General features: G+C 38.9%; 2 protein-coding genes across 2 annotated transcripts; both read right to left on the reverse strand.

Annotated features, from left to right (window-relative positions):
- Positions 1–774: 774 nt before the first annotated feature.
- LOC118563027 (alpha-lactalbumin-like) lies at positions 775–4,044 on the reverse strand. Its single transcript, XM_036136606.1, has 5 exons — positions 3,837–4,044; positions 2,539–2,823; positions 2,340–2,403; positions 1,080–1,124; positions 775–937 (listed from the first exon to the last, which is right to left on the reverse strand). Exons 1-5 carry the CDS (start codon positions 4,000–4,002, stop codon positions 877–879), a joined length of 621 nt encoding a protein of 206 aa, XP_035992499.1. The 5' UTR covers positions 4,003–4,044; the 3' UTR covers positions 775–876.
- Positions 4,045–9,890: 5,846 nt separating this feature from the next.
- Positions 9,891–14,027, reverse strand: LOC105931271. The gene is made up of 5 exons (XM_012869877.3): positions 13,989–14,027; positions 12,625–12,791; positions 11,713–12,249; positions 11,559–11,619; positions 9,891–10,628 (listed from the first exon to the last, which is right to left on the reverse strand). Exons 2-5 carry the CDS (start codon positions 12,782–12,784, stop codon positions 10,559–10,561), a joined length of 828 nt encoding a protein of 275 aa, XP_012725331.2. The 5' UTR covers positions 12,785–12,791; positions 13,989–14,027; the 3' UTR covers positions 9,891–10,558.
- Between the last annotated feature and the right edge of the window lie 530 nt (positions 14,028–14,557).

Consider the following 14,557-nt stretch of genomic DNA (forward strand, 5'->3'; position numbering starts at 1 on the left):
AGTGCTCGTATAATCCCTTTCAACTATTGTCCTGATATCAGACAGAGAGTTATTTATTAAATTATTAAACAACTTAAAACACTCCAGGTGGGTGTGGAAAAAAACAAAGACTAAACATAAAGTAAAGCGCTTTAGGGCTGGTGGAGGGTGTGTGATGCTGTGTTTTTCTTCCGCAAATACCATGCGTCAAAGACTAGTGACAAACGCTAAAACTGAAACCTTGTGATCCCCAACAGAAAACTGAAAAATGGCTGTTACTGGGTCTTTTGGCTGGATAATAATCCTAATCCTGTGGTCAAATAAACACAGAAATGGGCCTCCATGTCAGTGGGTTAGCAAAAAGAGAAGAGTCAATCAGTGGGAGGATCTCTCTCTCTGTGCTCCAACCTAGTGGTGTAAGAGTAAGTGTTGTCCTGCTAATAGAGAACAGCAATGCAAATGGAGTCATTTCTCAGAATGGTTACAACCAAAGGTCCTCCACACCTCATATGCCCATTATATTTAAATTAAAGCTGGAGTGTTCCTACATTTTGTAGTGTGAGATCAGCAATAAAGGATTTCAAACAGGCTGACTATTAGACTAGTCCTAATTAGCCAGAAAAATATATTTTTCCTATCTATTAAAGTCCACTTTTTTATAGGTGAACTCATGCTTTCACCCATCTATCTAGAAGTAATGTTATATCTTGTCCACATTCCCCCTATGTCCTGGTTCCCACTTTGTAAAAGTGATCAGAAACATTTATTTTCTCACTCTGAACACAACACACGTCACATGCTTCATATGTTTATTTAGTTATTTAGTTATCTGAACAGTGTGATGAAAGAACACAGATCATTTTATTGAGATTTAAAGAAATAAGCTGACACATTTTTTCAGCAATCGCTGAAGTACTGGTCAACATTCTTGCACTTGTCGTCTATGAGTTTCTTGATACTGCAAACAAACAGAATGGATATGCGTCATTCTCTGTAACCACATATTGTTAACAATGGCGTACACTGACGGAAAAAGATATCATTTGAAAATCTAAAAAACAGTAAAACAAGGAAGAAAATGTTTGTAAAATGGAACTTACGCTTTCCACACCCCCTTTGAGTGCTCCGACGTGAAGCCATTTTTGCTGTTTGAGAAAGTAAAAAATATACATGTATATATGTATGCTTGTCTCCAAATAACAGTTTTTCTTTGCCTTTTTATATTAAAGTAAGATAAAATGCTGAGAAATTGTTTGCCCCCCCCCCCCAACAGATTTCTTCTGTTTGTTTGTCGCCTCCACACAGTAAATTTGTCTGAGTAAAATGTACTCAAATTAAATAAAAATGACAGAGAAACTGATAACATTCGGTTATCTAAACTAAATTCTACAATTTGAGTAAATTTGAGTAAGTTTCCTGTGCACAAGTTAAGGTCTGTGTTAATGATAAGAAAGAGACTGGGCAAAAGGGCATTCACAGGAGAATTTTAAAGCCAAAACCACTGCTGGCTAAAATGATCACAGTGGTCCATCATGTAGTGGACTAAAAATATTGATCATAACCAAGACTTCTGAGAAAAGACACATTTTTAAATGTCTTTGTGTTCTGAAATGAAATATTGTGTATGAAATATAACATTTAAAAGAAACAACTTTAAAGTGACAAACATAGTCATGGTACTGGGGCTACTTTACTTCTTCCTGACCTGGATGATGTCATGGACCCATGAATTTTGCTCTCTACCAGAAAATCCTGAAGGAGAATCATCAGTTTGTGACCTTAAGCTCAAGGTCAACTTTACTAATGCTATAGTACAATGATCCAAACTAAATCAGCAGGTCCAGCATGGAATGGCTCAAAAAACAAGACAACATCAAGGTTTTAGAGTGGCCTAGTCAAAGTCTAAACTTAAATCCAGTTCAAATGCGGTGGCACGACCTTAAAGCAGCAAGTGTTGTTTGAAAATGCTCCTGTGTGGATGAATTAAAATCGTTCTGCAAAAATCTGAAGCCGCCCAATGTGGCACATCTGGTTGTGAGCATAAGGGGACATTTACTTTTTCCTCATTGACTTAACTGGTTTGGACAGCTTTGTTCCTTCAGTAAATTAACTCATTATTTTCATTGAGTTTTTTTGCATTTTCTTTTTACTCAGGTTATCTTTTTCCAACATTGAATTTTGTTTCATGACCTGAAACATTTAAGTGTGGCACTAAAGAGAAAAAAAACCTGAAGAAATTTGTGAAGGAGGCAGATCAGAAAAGATCCAGAGACTTGAGAATAGTAACTGATATCCAAGTTTACCATCAGGAACCTGGTGTCCCTCTATGCTACCAAGCTAAAAGTGAAATAAAGACTTACACAATCTCAGTGAGGAGTTTCACCAGGCAGTTGATGTCATCAGATATGTCGTCATCAATCAGTTCTAATAAAAAAAGCAAAAACAATTATTTCTGCTTTAGGTTGATAGAAAAAGCCTGGCCCGAAACTGCAACACTCATCATACCATGCAGATGTTGCACTAATACTTAAACAATTAGCAACTTAAAACCATGCTTACTGTTGCAACTGATGCCACACAGGTTGGGTAGGGTGTTGTTCTCGCTGCTGCACACCAGGCCTTCAGCAAGTTGGAAAAGACCATAAAGATTCATGTCTTGATCGTCCTCGTTGCTTCGTCCCCCCTGTTTCTTGCCAGACTGATGTTTGCCTCTGGAGCGGCTCCCCTCGGCAGACTCCGATCCGGATTCAGATCCACTCTCACTCGACCCCTGTCCCTTCTCACGCCTCAGCTCAGTCACGGTGCTGGTGTTGAAGCCTGACAGCTGCTCCACATGACAGACCACTGAGTGGAAAAATGAAATCACCAATAAGTCTCTGGCCGAGTTCTTTTCACTCAGCATTGATTCATATACAGTTTTTAACTTCTCTGCAGCCTCCTTTAGGTGACTGTGTGGTTATTAAGGCATGCTGCAGCATTCATACCTCTACAACCAAACACCCTGCTCTTAAAAACACATCCAGTCTTTAAATAGCTGTATGAGTGTGATTGGATGAATGTGGCTATAAAAGCGCTTTGACTCGTCAGTATGACTAGAAAAGTGCTCTATAAATTTAGTCCATTTATTTCTGAATATTTTAAGTTGTTCTGATCAAGGTCTCTGAGTGTGATGTTTTTAAAGATTTGGCTCGGCTCTAACAGAGGACCCAATGTTAACTTTCCCAAGTTTCTCTACAATTAGGGTCACTCAACGTTTTCTAGCGTAGTTTACAATTATAATTACTAATGATCAGTGTGATGGGCCGTTTTATTAAAAAAACCTTTTCAGACATTTATTCATTGCATAATTCACAGCCACTATTTTATTCAGCCATTTACATGAATTGCTGAATCCAGAACCAGAACCAGGTTGTGTGTGGTGAGTTAATGTCTCAGGTCTGCAGGTCCATGGAACAGTGAAATACAGTCAGATGCTGCCGCTGGTCATATTTGCCTCAGTTTTTCCAGATGGACTAGAATTTATGTTCTGTACCCACCCAGCACCACTACGCTCACACAGCGATACGACCCTGCTCTGTCTTTGCGTGTGATTGGCTGCATGTTGTTTCCTTCAGACTAAAGTCCTGCCTGCCTCAGCAGGTCACCTGCTGTGACCAGCACATCCTTCAGAAACATGATTTAACCACAGCGTCTTCCAAAGGCTCCTGAAAGTACTGAACACGAAGCTGATGGTTTGCAACACAAAATGTCTAAAATCTAAAAAGTTTTCAGTTTGGAAGCGTTGATTTCTCCTTGTGTACTAAAGAGCGATTATTCGTCTAATGGGTTTCTCATGGAAGGAAAAACTGGGTACCGACCTTTGGCCACGAAGCGGTCTCCACTCAGGCCCGACTGCTTCATGCTGTCTGGCAGGGAGTTGAACACTTCCCCCATCAGCTGCTTCATCTCACACTTGGTCAGAGTTTTTGCTCCGACCAGAGCGCTGCCCAGCACGGCAAAAGCGAAAAGCACAAGTACCTTCATCTTGACACCAACTGTATTCTCTGACTCTGAGACTGTGTGGCATGCTGCTTATATGTGCTGGAAGCAGAATTCACGGCAAAGAATCAGGGAACATCTATTGTCCTCCGGAACAAAGGACACTCCCTCAGCTCTCAGTGCTGCTGTAAAACTCTCAGCTAATTTCAGAGGATAGCCAAAGAGGCTCGGGGAGGAAACTAATACTTCTGCCTGAAACTGTCTTTTCTCATTTTTATAGGTCACATCTTGTCCAGCCGAAAGGAGACTGTAATCCAGGTAAGACGAGACGATTTACCTTCCCACGTCACCGCATGGCCTTTATAATTTCTGTGATTATGGAGCAGAATGAAAGAACATCCTGAGCATAGCTATCAGGTTAAGAGTCTTCAAAGGAAGAACAAAAGCATAAACAACAAAACAGCACAATCTGAACGTGAAATAGAAATGTGGTAAATCAAACGTTTTATTGCACAGAAGGTTGAAAGAATTGCGTGCCTGAAAGCAGCAGGGGGTTATCATATGTTAAAGCAACTCTACTGCACAGAAATGAGAGCAGTTTATTAGGAACGATGTTCCTGCAACACAATCAGTAAACGTTTTGTTTGCTTTTACGTCGGTGTCATTGGTTACCTAAAGGGAAACCGGAGTGTTCTCTTGTGCACACATAGAGCCGAAAGCATCTGAACAGAAACAGTTGGGTTTGGTGTCTGCAGCTTTCAGGGTCAAGCAAGCAGTTTTGATCACTTTGTGAATTTTAGGAAAGTCGAGATATCGTTAGCATACCTCTGGAGATGTACAGGACCATCCTTCTGTTCTGGGTCAGCATTTAACTCAGATTATATGATGAAATGTAAGGTGATGGCAAACAGGCTGAAATGGGAGGCAACCGGACTTGGGCTCAGTTTTCCTGAGAAAGTCCGGTTGCCTTCGATGTAAGCCTATTTTCCGTTGCAATGACCCGGCAGTTCAGTGTCAGACACAATCCAAGAGGGTTACAATGCTAGTTTAAAAATCATGTGCAGAAAATGATTAGACCCCACACCATACTGCTAATTATATAAGAATTATATTTAATTAATCCTTCACCTCACCTGCCACTGTGAAATGGAAGGAAATGATGCATACAAGGTGTGGAATGATGTGGTCAACGGGTGGATGCTGTGTACACTGGAAGGTTGGACACCCTAATGGTAATTTAGAGTGGCCAACTAACATTATATGTATATTCGTAGACTGTGAACGGAGAAATGTATGGGGAGAAATGCAAACTCCATGCAAAGGAATCAAACTCAGGACCTTACTGCTGTAAGGTAACAGTGCTAACAATCTGCAGACCTAAATTATGTTATATATTTGCTGGTCTTTTGCATTAAATTCCTTTAAAATAAACAAAAGCAAGGTTTTATTTTATGTATGTTTGCAAAGTTCTGCTTTCTCACCTGACTTCTCACCAAAAGACATTTAGCCTGGGAAGCTGCGTATTCCAGATGAACTCAAAGGCATCGTTTTAGAGGCAGAGGCTTCTTGTTTGTCAGCACCTTTAAATTGCCAGCATTTTAAAGGAGGGTTAACAGCGGACAGTGTGTCCTTGATGTTCCAGTTCTTGGGAGACTTAAACCTTGAAGGTTCCTGGGTTGTTCCTGAACATCCTTACAGACTAACCTTTAACAGAGGGAGACAGTTTGTGTCTTCTTCCAGGCCCTCCCAAAGTGGTGACACTGAATAAACTCTAGATTGAATGATTATCTTGGATTATGAAGTTGCTTAAAATGGTTAAACGCCTTGTTTTTAAAGGTAGTTGAAGTTGTGTGCTGCAGACTTAATTCACATTAAAATAAAAGGCCAATATTAAAAAACATGTGCATGCCCACAATGAGTTTTTATGTACAGTAGACTAGAACTGTAACTAAATCACTCTTCTCTCATTTATGGGTCAAGACTAGTCAATCTGAAAGGAGAGAGAAAACCTGCCGTGTAATTTCTAAAAGGACAACAGAGTGTACCAAGAACACCCAGAGCGCAGCTATCATGTTAAACCTGACAAACAACGGAACAAAGGCAACAGCAACAAAGCATCATGATGAAAAGCTGTCATTTTAGCTGGAATAGAAGTGTTTCTATTACTTTAATCCCATTTAAAAAATGCCTGCCTGTACATTGTTTTAGACCTTTATCAGAGAGGACAAGGAGAATGGAGAAAGGAAAATTATGCTATAGGAGATAAGAGCAGACTCAGGTTAAACTGTACTTGAAACTCAATACAGCTGGATGGCTTACAGTGGCTCTAGACAGTTTACACCCCACCCCCACCACGCCCACCTCTGTTGAAATTACAAATGAGATAATGATAATTAATGTGAAAAACTTTCCAGTTGACCAAAATGATTCATTGACCCAGGTACGCTCTGTCACCAAGCTCCGCCCCCTTCAAAGAGTTCAGAGAGCACACGTTTTATTTTCTTTCTTAAAAACTTGCAGTTTTGGTAAAAAGTTGTTTGAATAAAAGATTTAGTTTTATTTCAGTGTTTGTTTGTTCTGTTTCTAAAAATAGGTCGTTAAGCAACAGCATAAAATTGCCAGAGCTGCACTTAGAATATATGCTTAGAATTATTGATACTGATCAATATAATTTCTATTTCATTGATATGCTTTTTTCTATATTGTCCAGCCCTAGTACATCGGCTGTTACATTTTGTTTTTTATCTGATGCTTGATGCTCGTGCTCTATATCATGTAACATGGCCAAGACAAATAAATGAACTAGAATTATTACTGCCAATTAGCTCATGGCTTTCCCTCAGCCAGATTTAGTTTGTTTTTGAATCTCTTTATTTTTATTCGGTTCTATGCTTTCCATCCTCTTATTGTCTTTATCAGCTTTTTCTTGCAGCGTGGTGGGGTGTCATTGATCGCCAGTCCATCACAGGCCAACTTACGGAACTCTGTAAGAGTCCAAGTGGAGCCTACAGACTGTTTTGCTTCTCAGTAAAAATGGTTGACCAGTGCAGCCAACCAACTGACTTCCAGTGGCGTCTCTGTCATGATAAGTTACGTAGGGCACAAAAACTCAACACCTGTTAGCAGCAACTCATTTTTTGTGATGCATACATCCTGATTATTATCAATTTTAAATTAAACAGATATGATAGCATAAACCAACACACTAGACACAACAGACCTGCGTCCGCAGGTGCAGCTAGACCCTTGATGGCATCAAGTTAATGGCCACCATGTGCCCCAACACAACTCCCGGCCCTCTGCCGTCTTATGGTACAGCGGACGGCCAACTGCATATGTGAGAGACCAAGCTCTTCCGCTCCTCAGGGGGGTTGCGTGAAGGAATCTTTCAAATATACGCTGGTCATATTTCTTTCTTCTGAGGACTTCCTCTTCTTTGTAAGACCGTTTGCATTGTAAATGGCATAGTATCTGACACACATCTCCTCCCGCTCCATTTTGAAAGCATTCTATTCTTCCCCTCTTTTTGGTCTGTCCCTTTGGATGGTTGACCCCAGGTGCTCAACCAGGTACTGCTCCTGTATTCGTCTTCCTCCCGCACATATTTAATTTTCTGTCCTTCACAGCTAACCCCCACCATTCCAAAATAGTATCCACCTGCTTCCTATTTTCCCTACATACCATCATTTTCTCTGCAAACAGAGTTCATGGAGGCTTCTTGACTTGCTGTCACCCTGTTTATTGTCACTTAAGAAAGAAAAACACTCAGCTGTTTCCTGGTGTCATTCCAGCCCAACCTTAAACCAGTCTGTCACCACCCACACATACTTCTCCGCCACTCATGACATCCTCGTACAGTCCCACGTGTTCTTTTTGCTATCAGTTCAGCAGTTTTACATCTTATCACTGTGTTCTTTAAAAATTATACATTAGAATTCTCTCGTTCCTCGTCTTACTAATGAGAATGGTGTTCAGCCTGGTGAAGAAGTTCACTACCCTCCGTACTAGACATCTCCCTACAGGTACGCCACCTGGACAGGCCACTTTTGACCCTTCATTCCCTTAATAGTTGTCCTCACTTCCTCCGTCCTTATTCTCGGCTCTTCTTAATTCACTAAATTCCCTAAATCTGTTTGCCTCTCTCTGTCATGATCCTTAGATGTTGGAGTTTTTGGGTTTCTGCATATGTTTCTGTTTCTTTCCTTGTCGTTCATATTGAGTTTTTGAAACTGCAGTTCTTCCCATTTGTTAACTTTCTCTTAGTTTATTCTGTACATTTAGATGTTTTCTTAGACTCCTTTCTGAGTTTTTTTTCCCGTGACTTAATTCTGCTCATTTACCTTTCTCTCATTTGTTCCCTCTACCTTTTTTAGTCTCAGCTGTTGCTCACCAACCTGAATACTCATGCCTGCGCTCCATGCCTTTCCCCTCCCTCTCCCCTGTATTTACCAGCATGGTTTTTCTCCTCTCGTCGCTGGTTTCTCCAATATGCTTCCTCCTTTTGGTTGCCCTGCTCCTCATTTATGCTTCGGCCTTCCTACGCCATGCAAGTTCATTTATTAAAAATAATTAAAGCCCTGCCAGGACCATCTCTGTCTGTACTTGGGTCCTTTACAACTTGCTCACTTTTTAAAGGTTAGTATTGCTACAGATATTTTGTAATAAATAAATAAAATAAGATAAAAACATTGGTCAAAAGTGTTATTGTGAAATGCAAAAGCTATTTAGTCTAGTTTCAAACGGATTGCTTAAATAGGAACTGCCAACCATCTTCTTGGTCCTTCTACATAGATGCTATGTAGAAGATTCTTTCACTTGATGAAGTTTTCTGTTATTATCTGTGGCTTTCTTGAAGCATTTAAGATGTTAGCATTTATTAAAAGTTATTCTATTTTCTCCCTTTCTTCATTGTATGTGCCCTGTATTGTGGAGTTTACCTTTATAGCTCACACCATGAACTTTTTTAATAGTGGGTTAAAACATGGCTCCTGCAGGCTGTAGCACACAGACCACCAAGCAGTATAGACTTTCAGGAGCCCCCAATCTGCCCGGCTCTGGGACTGCTTTTCAATTTTCAACATGGAAAAGTGAAGGGATAAATAATCTAAAGGACATGTTTGATAGAAAAGATTTCATAACTTTTAATGTTTTAGTACAGGGTGTCCAAAGAAGAAACTGTATACCATTTTCTTTGAGGCAAATGTTGGAGATCCTTTTTTTATGCTTACAAGAATCTGTTTTGTATTTTTACTTATTTATTTACTTATTTGGAGTCTTTGTTTTATTAATCAGATTCAAAATGAAAATATGTTTTGTTTTTATCAACAACAGAAAAAGATTTCACCGGAGGATGTTCACATGGATAATTTTGTCCTGTGATGAAAAAAGTTTGGACAGTCCTGTGTTGGTAGATTCATGAAGATCACCAACTAAAATCTATTATTCAGTCCAAATTTCTAATTAAACAAATAAGCAGGTGGCTTCTTATGGTCATAGCTAGCTTCTAAACATCAACTCCCAAAGTTACTCTCAGAAACTTATAAAGCTTGAAAACTTTTAGATGTAGATTTAACACACTTACTCTTTATCAGCAAGTGGGACGCTGCTCTGTCTACTGGTACAGATTAAAATTATCAAATTAAAATGAAAAAGGAGTACAATTTGCATAAACACTTTAAGAATGACCCACAAAATGCCAACTTTTACGTTATACAATACAAAATCCTTCATAAGACACATTAGACAGGAAAAAGGATGTTCCAGATGTGAGTACCTAAGATTACCTAAGATTGTGCTCTGTTTCCGTCCACTGGGGGCTGCTGCAGGGCCTTGTCTACCCGCCTGTTGCTGCTCTCGGGTACAGTGTTGCAAGCTTTCCACCATTCTCACCTGATTTGCACACGAGACACACACGCACCAATACTCAACTAATCCAAATTGTTGCAGGATTTATTTTCAGGAATGTGACCCATCTACTTTTATGCTAGATCTAGCAGGCAACAGCACATGTAGGCATCCAGCTTTTCTGTGTGCTATGCCTGAAATGCTAAGAGGGGACATGTGACAACGACGAAGAAGGAAAATGTGCTGATGCATGATGATGTGCAAAACAAAACAGTTGCATTTCAAAGCTCCAGCTTTGTGACCACACATATAACAGAGATCTTTAAATGGAACTCCTAAATGTTTACACTTTAGAGGAAAATATATATATTTTGAATTATTATAATTGTTTTATACTCCTTTTAGTGTATTTGAAAAGTCATTACATTACTACAGGATGGGTTTGGATATGATAAGAGCCAGTCAGGTTATCTAGAATTACTCTCCACAACTATATGAAACAGTCCCAAACACTCCCAGCAGAAGGTTCACCTTTATTGCCCTTAGAAATGAGGTATTACATCATTCATTTGGTTGTCAAATAAGTACAGAAAGACCTAAATCAAATTGCAGCAATATTGGTATTATCTCTAATACAACGATTTAAAGAAGATTACACTGATCTTCAACGATGAAAAACAAAGCAATAATTCACAGAACAATTCTACCATCTACAGCTCGTTGTAGACCTGTTGGCAGAAGTAGCTCTCACAGACACTTAGGAGCAATCTTGGAGGAAAGTTTTTCTCTCATGGAAACACTCCTTAGAGAGATTCCTGAAGAAGTACCTGTTTGATTAAAGAAGAAGAAAAAAACGTCTCAAAACTTTATGAAGAAACAGCAACAATCTGTTGATAAATGTCTGTGAAAAAGATCCTGTCAAATTTTGTTCATGTCATCGAGACTCTATGAGTGAAGGAACCAAGTCAAATTAAACTCTTCCTGTTTTAGGCAAATTTTAATTAATACAAATATTTTTTTATGTGTTAAATTGAGAGGTCTATTTTTTTTTTTTTTTTTACATTCTTCAAAGTTAGAAGTTTAGATACACTAACATTACTATGCATTTAAACAAGTAAGCCGATTCTCAACATCAGAATCAAATGGTAGCACACTTATGTTTTAAAGCAACAGCACCTTGAGTGGCGTCATGTAAAAATCGAAGGAAATCATCCAAAATTTTAAAAAGAGAATTGTGGACGTCAAATGTTCCGGTTCATCCTACGGTGATCCAGATCCAGATACCTAAACGTGCCGAGTTCATCTACTGGAACAATTACACTGAAGCCTCATGGAAGTGTCATCACATCATCACAGCTTTTAAGAAGATCCTTACTCACGCTGAAATGAACCTCATACAGATGTGGACTAAAAGGAGAAATGTGCTAAAATGCCTGCAAACTATTGTGAGAAACTTGAGGGACACCCAAAACCCCTGACCCGAGCCATACAGTTCAAAAGGCAGTTCTATCAAATACCAAGATAATATATGTAAGCTTTTAAATTTGAAAAAAGTAATAAATACATCTTCTCTCTAATTATTCTGGTATTTTAATGTCAGACGAGGGAAAACTTTTTTTTTTTTTTTTTACAGTGTATGTAAGTAGTTGGTTTTAAACTATACATACTATAGGTCACGGAATCCCTTAAAGTAGAATGCATTTAAACATTTTAAGAATGTTATGAATTTTAAAATATTGACTTTTATCTTGGCTTACCAGAAGTAGTTGGTGTTTATGAAGCACTCGATGTCATCTGTTATGTCATCGTCCGTGAAATCTTTAGAGGGAGAAAGAAACATTAATAACATGCCCAATATCTCCATATGAAAATGGGTGCTTCGTTTTACTTTTCACTGGGTCTTAAACCCACCTGTGCAGGATTTCTGGCACCAATTCTTGGACCAGCGGTACCCAGAATCACAGAACAGGCTGTCCCTCAGCTGGAAGATCCCATAATAGCCGAGGGACCAAAGGTGCATCTGGTTGGGATCCCTGTGACGGGACGAGTTCTCCTCATCAGAGCTGTCCTCCTTGCTCATGCGCTCGTCGTCTTCCGCCATCTCTTCTTCATCAAACCTGTTTTCCATATCATTCAGGGATTCCCGTGATTCCTTCCTTCTTCTGGAGGAAGCGCTTCGCTTTTTCCTGCTGCTGCCAGATGTTGCGGCTGCATTAGAGGAAACTGGTGCAGCAGTAGTTGCAGCAGTGGTAGTGGTAGTAGTGGTAGTAGTAGTAGTAGTAGTAGTTGTGGTAGCAGCAGGAGTAGTCGGGGCATCTGTCATTGCTTCCATGGTTTCTGGTTCTATTTCTTCAGTTGTTGGCTCGGCTGTGCTCATGGGAAAGCGCATACCGTCTACATTGACCAGGCTGGTGTTCAGGCCAGACTTCCTGTTGACCTCACAGATAACTGCACCGCGCCAGTCGCGTAAGGAAGCAAGCAAAGAGGGAACAAAGCCAAAGACAAGCGGATCAGAAGGATAATTATCAACACGAGTCACTGACATTGGAGAATTAATGGTATGTGGTTGGTAACCCATGTCTGCTGGGAAGAAGGAAGTAGCATAACATCTCTTACATAACGCTGTAGCACTATTTTTTACCCTTCACACCTTAAACTAAAATAGTCCAATGAAAACTGTTTCTATACAGATTAGAAAACAAAGCTTTTCTTTTACCCGTTTATCAGAGGATTTGTGATTTTCAGTTAGTAAAAAACAGCCCAGACAAAACACTATATCATAACCCATAAGTTCTGCATGCCGTTTTAACATGTGCTACTTACTTATTGACAGGATTTCATCTGTATGCCTCCTAAGCTTTCTGGGCAAGTGGATTTTCGCCGCAAGCTTTTCCTTCAGCTCGCATTTGGAGACAGTTCGACTTTCAGAAAGGTAGGGCAGCAGCGCCGCCACAACCAGTAACAGCAGCAAGCCCAGCTTCATGTCAGTTCTGTTGGAGGTGAGGAGAAAACAATCAGGGTTTTTTGTTCAGTTTTTTAACTAGTTCAAGATAATTTGCAGCACCAAGTGTGAAATGTGATAAAAAGTTGATGACATAATACACGTCAATATATTTGAGCATTTTGAACATTTTGTATGTAGTAAAGCCAATAAACATCTCCTCATTAGCATCTTAATGTTACTGAGCCAACAACAAAATAACATTAGGCAGTAACGTAAAATGTTCTTCCATTATTGACGTAGCATTACATAAAAAAACGTTGAAAGTGGAACACATGCTGCTGGCAGTGGTTTAAGACATAACTACAATAACATGTATTGGAAGTTACAAGTCTTCTGATAATTTTTTATTTTTTTTTGTTCATCAAAAACTGACTATTAAACACCGTCGCGCTCATGTCAGTGATGGGGCCTATGTACTCTGCTGCAACCATAGATAAACCATAACTCCATAGTTAAAGTTGTAAGAGCCAATTTGAGGCGTACCAAATATCTATTTAGACTGTCATTGATTTGCTTAGATATATAAATTCATAATTTCATGTATGGAGCAATTTTCCCATGACTGCTGTAGATAGACACCATTACCCCACAACCATGTATAGATAAGCAGGTATAGATAGACGGAAGGTCTCTGGATAGATTTGAGAGATTGTGATAGAATTCAGGCAGAGAACCTGAGAGTAAAATCTTACACACAGTTATTAAATTGTTAGAGGATGTTTTTATTTTACGCAAATAACTAGTCAATAATGAAATGACTTATACTGTTAGCAAAATGTTATTACATCATTGGCTCAAAAACCTTATTACATTATTAGCTTGATGCATTTCAGTTTAAATTATTGCGTTATTAGTAGCTACGTGAGTATCAGAACGTTCATCATAGTGGAAGTCACAGTTTACACATGAATATAAAAAGCATAGTGTTAAATATAACTGTAATATTGTTGCTAGTATTATATGGTATTGGATTTTATTCTGTTCGTATTTTGATGTCAGAAAACAGTTTGTGTCTTGTGGAGTAAACCCAGAGTTTCTGGTCAAAGATAATCACATTCATCTGTTTTTAACCCTTTTCCAGTCATTTTCTTAGCATTAAAACAGATGACAAAAAGCATTGTTAAGACAATTTAATAACAAAATTACTGATGTTTAGTGTTATAATAGAGAGAAGCATCCTTACTTTATTCGTCCTGCTGGTAGATGTCGCCTGATGAGAATCCAGAGTAAATAAACCCTGACTTGAAGGCAGTCTTTATACGTTCCTTCCTTCATACCAGTGGAAAACCTGTTTTACTGCCTTTATTTTTGTCTGCATAGCTTCCCTGAAGGAAGAACATTTATAATGTGGTTGGAACAATGCACAAACACAAGTGCTTTCTTTCTTTGCATTCATCATTATTACCACACACTTTAAGACCTTACAGTAAATGTAACGACATTAGTGTGTATTCCTGACAAAAAAAAAACTACTGTTATGCATAGTTTTCTTGTAAATCAATAAATTCTTAAACATAATTTTTGAAATTTAAAAAATCAAATTATGATGTGCAAAGTTTTCCCAGGTTTCTATTGTTTGTTTAAAGTTTGTGCAGTCTTTGTCCCATTTTTTATAGGAACGCTTTCTTTGCAGTTAAACTCATTTCATTTGCACAGCACCAATTCACAACAAATGTCAACCACAAAAGACAAGCAGGTCCTCTTTTAATTCATAAATATGAAATCAATATCCGTTCCTTGGGGTGTAGAAGT

The sequence above is a fragment of the Fundulus heteroclitus genome, chromosome 5 (genome assembly GCF_011125445.2).
Source record: "Fundulus heteroclitus isolate FHET01 chromosome 5, MU-UCD_Fhet_4.1, whole genome shotgun sequence".
Classification (NCBI taxonomy): domain Eukaryota; kingdom Metazoa; phylum Chordata; class Actinopteri; order Cyprinodontiformes; family Fundulidae; genus Fundulus; species Fundulus heteroclitus.

Excerpts from the sequence above, each read along its gene's own strand:
- LOC118563027 (XM_036136606.1), bottom strand. The coding sequence starts at position 4,002 with ATGAAGGTACTTGTGCTTTTCGCTTTTGCCGTGCTGGGCAGCGCTCTG. Across the intron at positions 2,404-2,538 it reads GTGTGGCATCAGTTGCAACA|AACTGATTGATGACGACATA; the intron begins GTAAGCATGGTT and ends TTTTTTTATTAG. Across the intron at positions 1,125-2,339 it reads AAACTCCTCACTGAGATTGT|CAAAAATGGCTTCACGTCGG; the intron begins GTAAGTCTTTAT and ends TTTCTCAAACAG.
- LOC105931271 (XM_012869877.3), bottom strand. The coding sequence starts at position 12,784 with ATGAAGCTGGGCTTGCTGCTGTTACTGGTTGTGGCGGCGCTGCTGCCC. Across the intron at positions 11,620-11,712 it reads GTGCCAGAAATCCTGCACAG|ATTTCACGGACGATGACATA; the intron begins GTGGGTTTAAGA and ends CTCCCTCTAAAG. Across the intron at positions 10,629-11,558 it reads ATAAACACCAACTACTTCTG|GTACTTCTTCAGGAATCTCT; the intron begins GTAAGCCAAGAT and ends TTAATCAAACAG.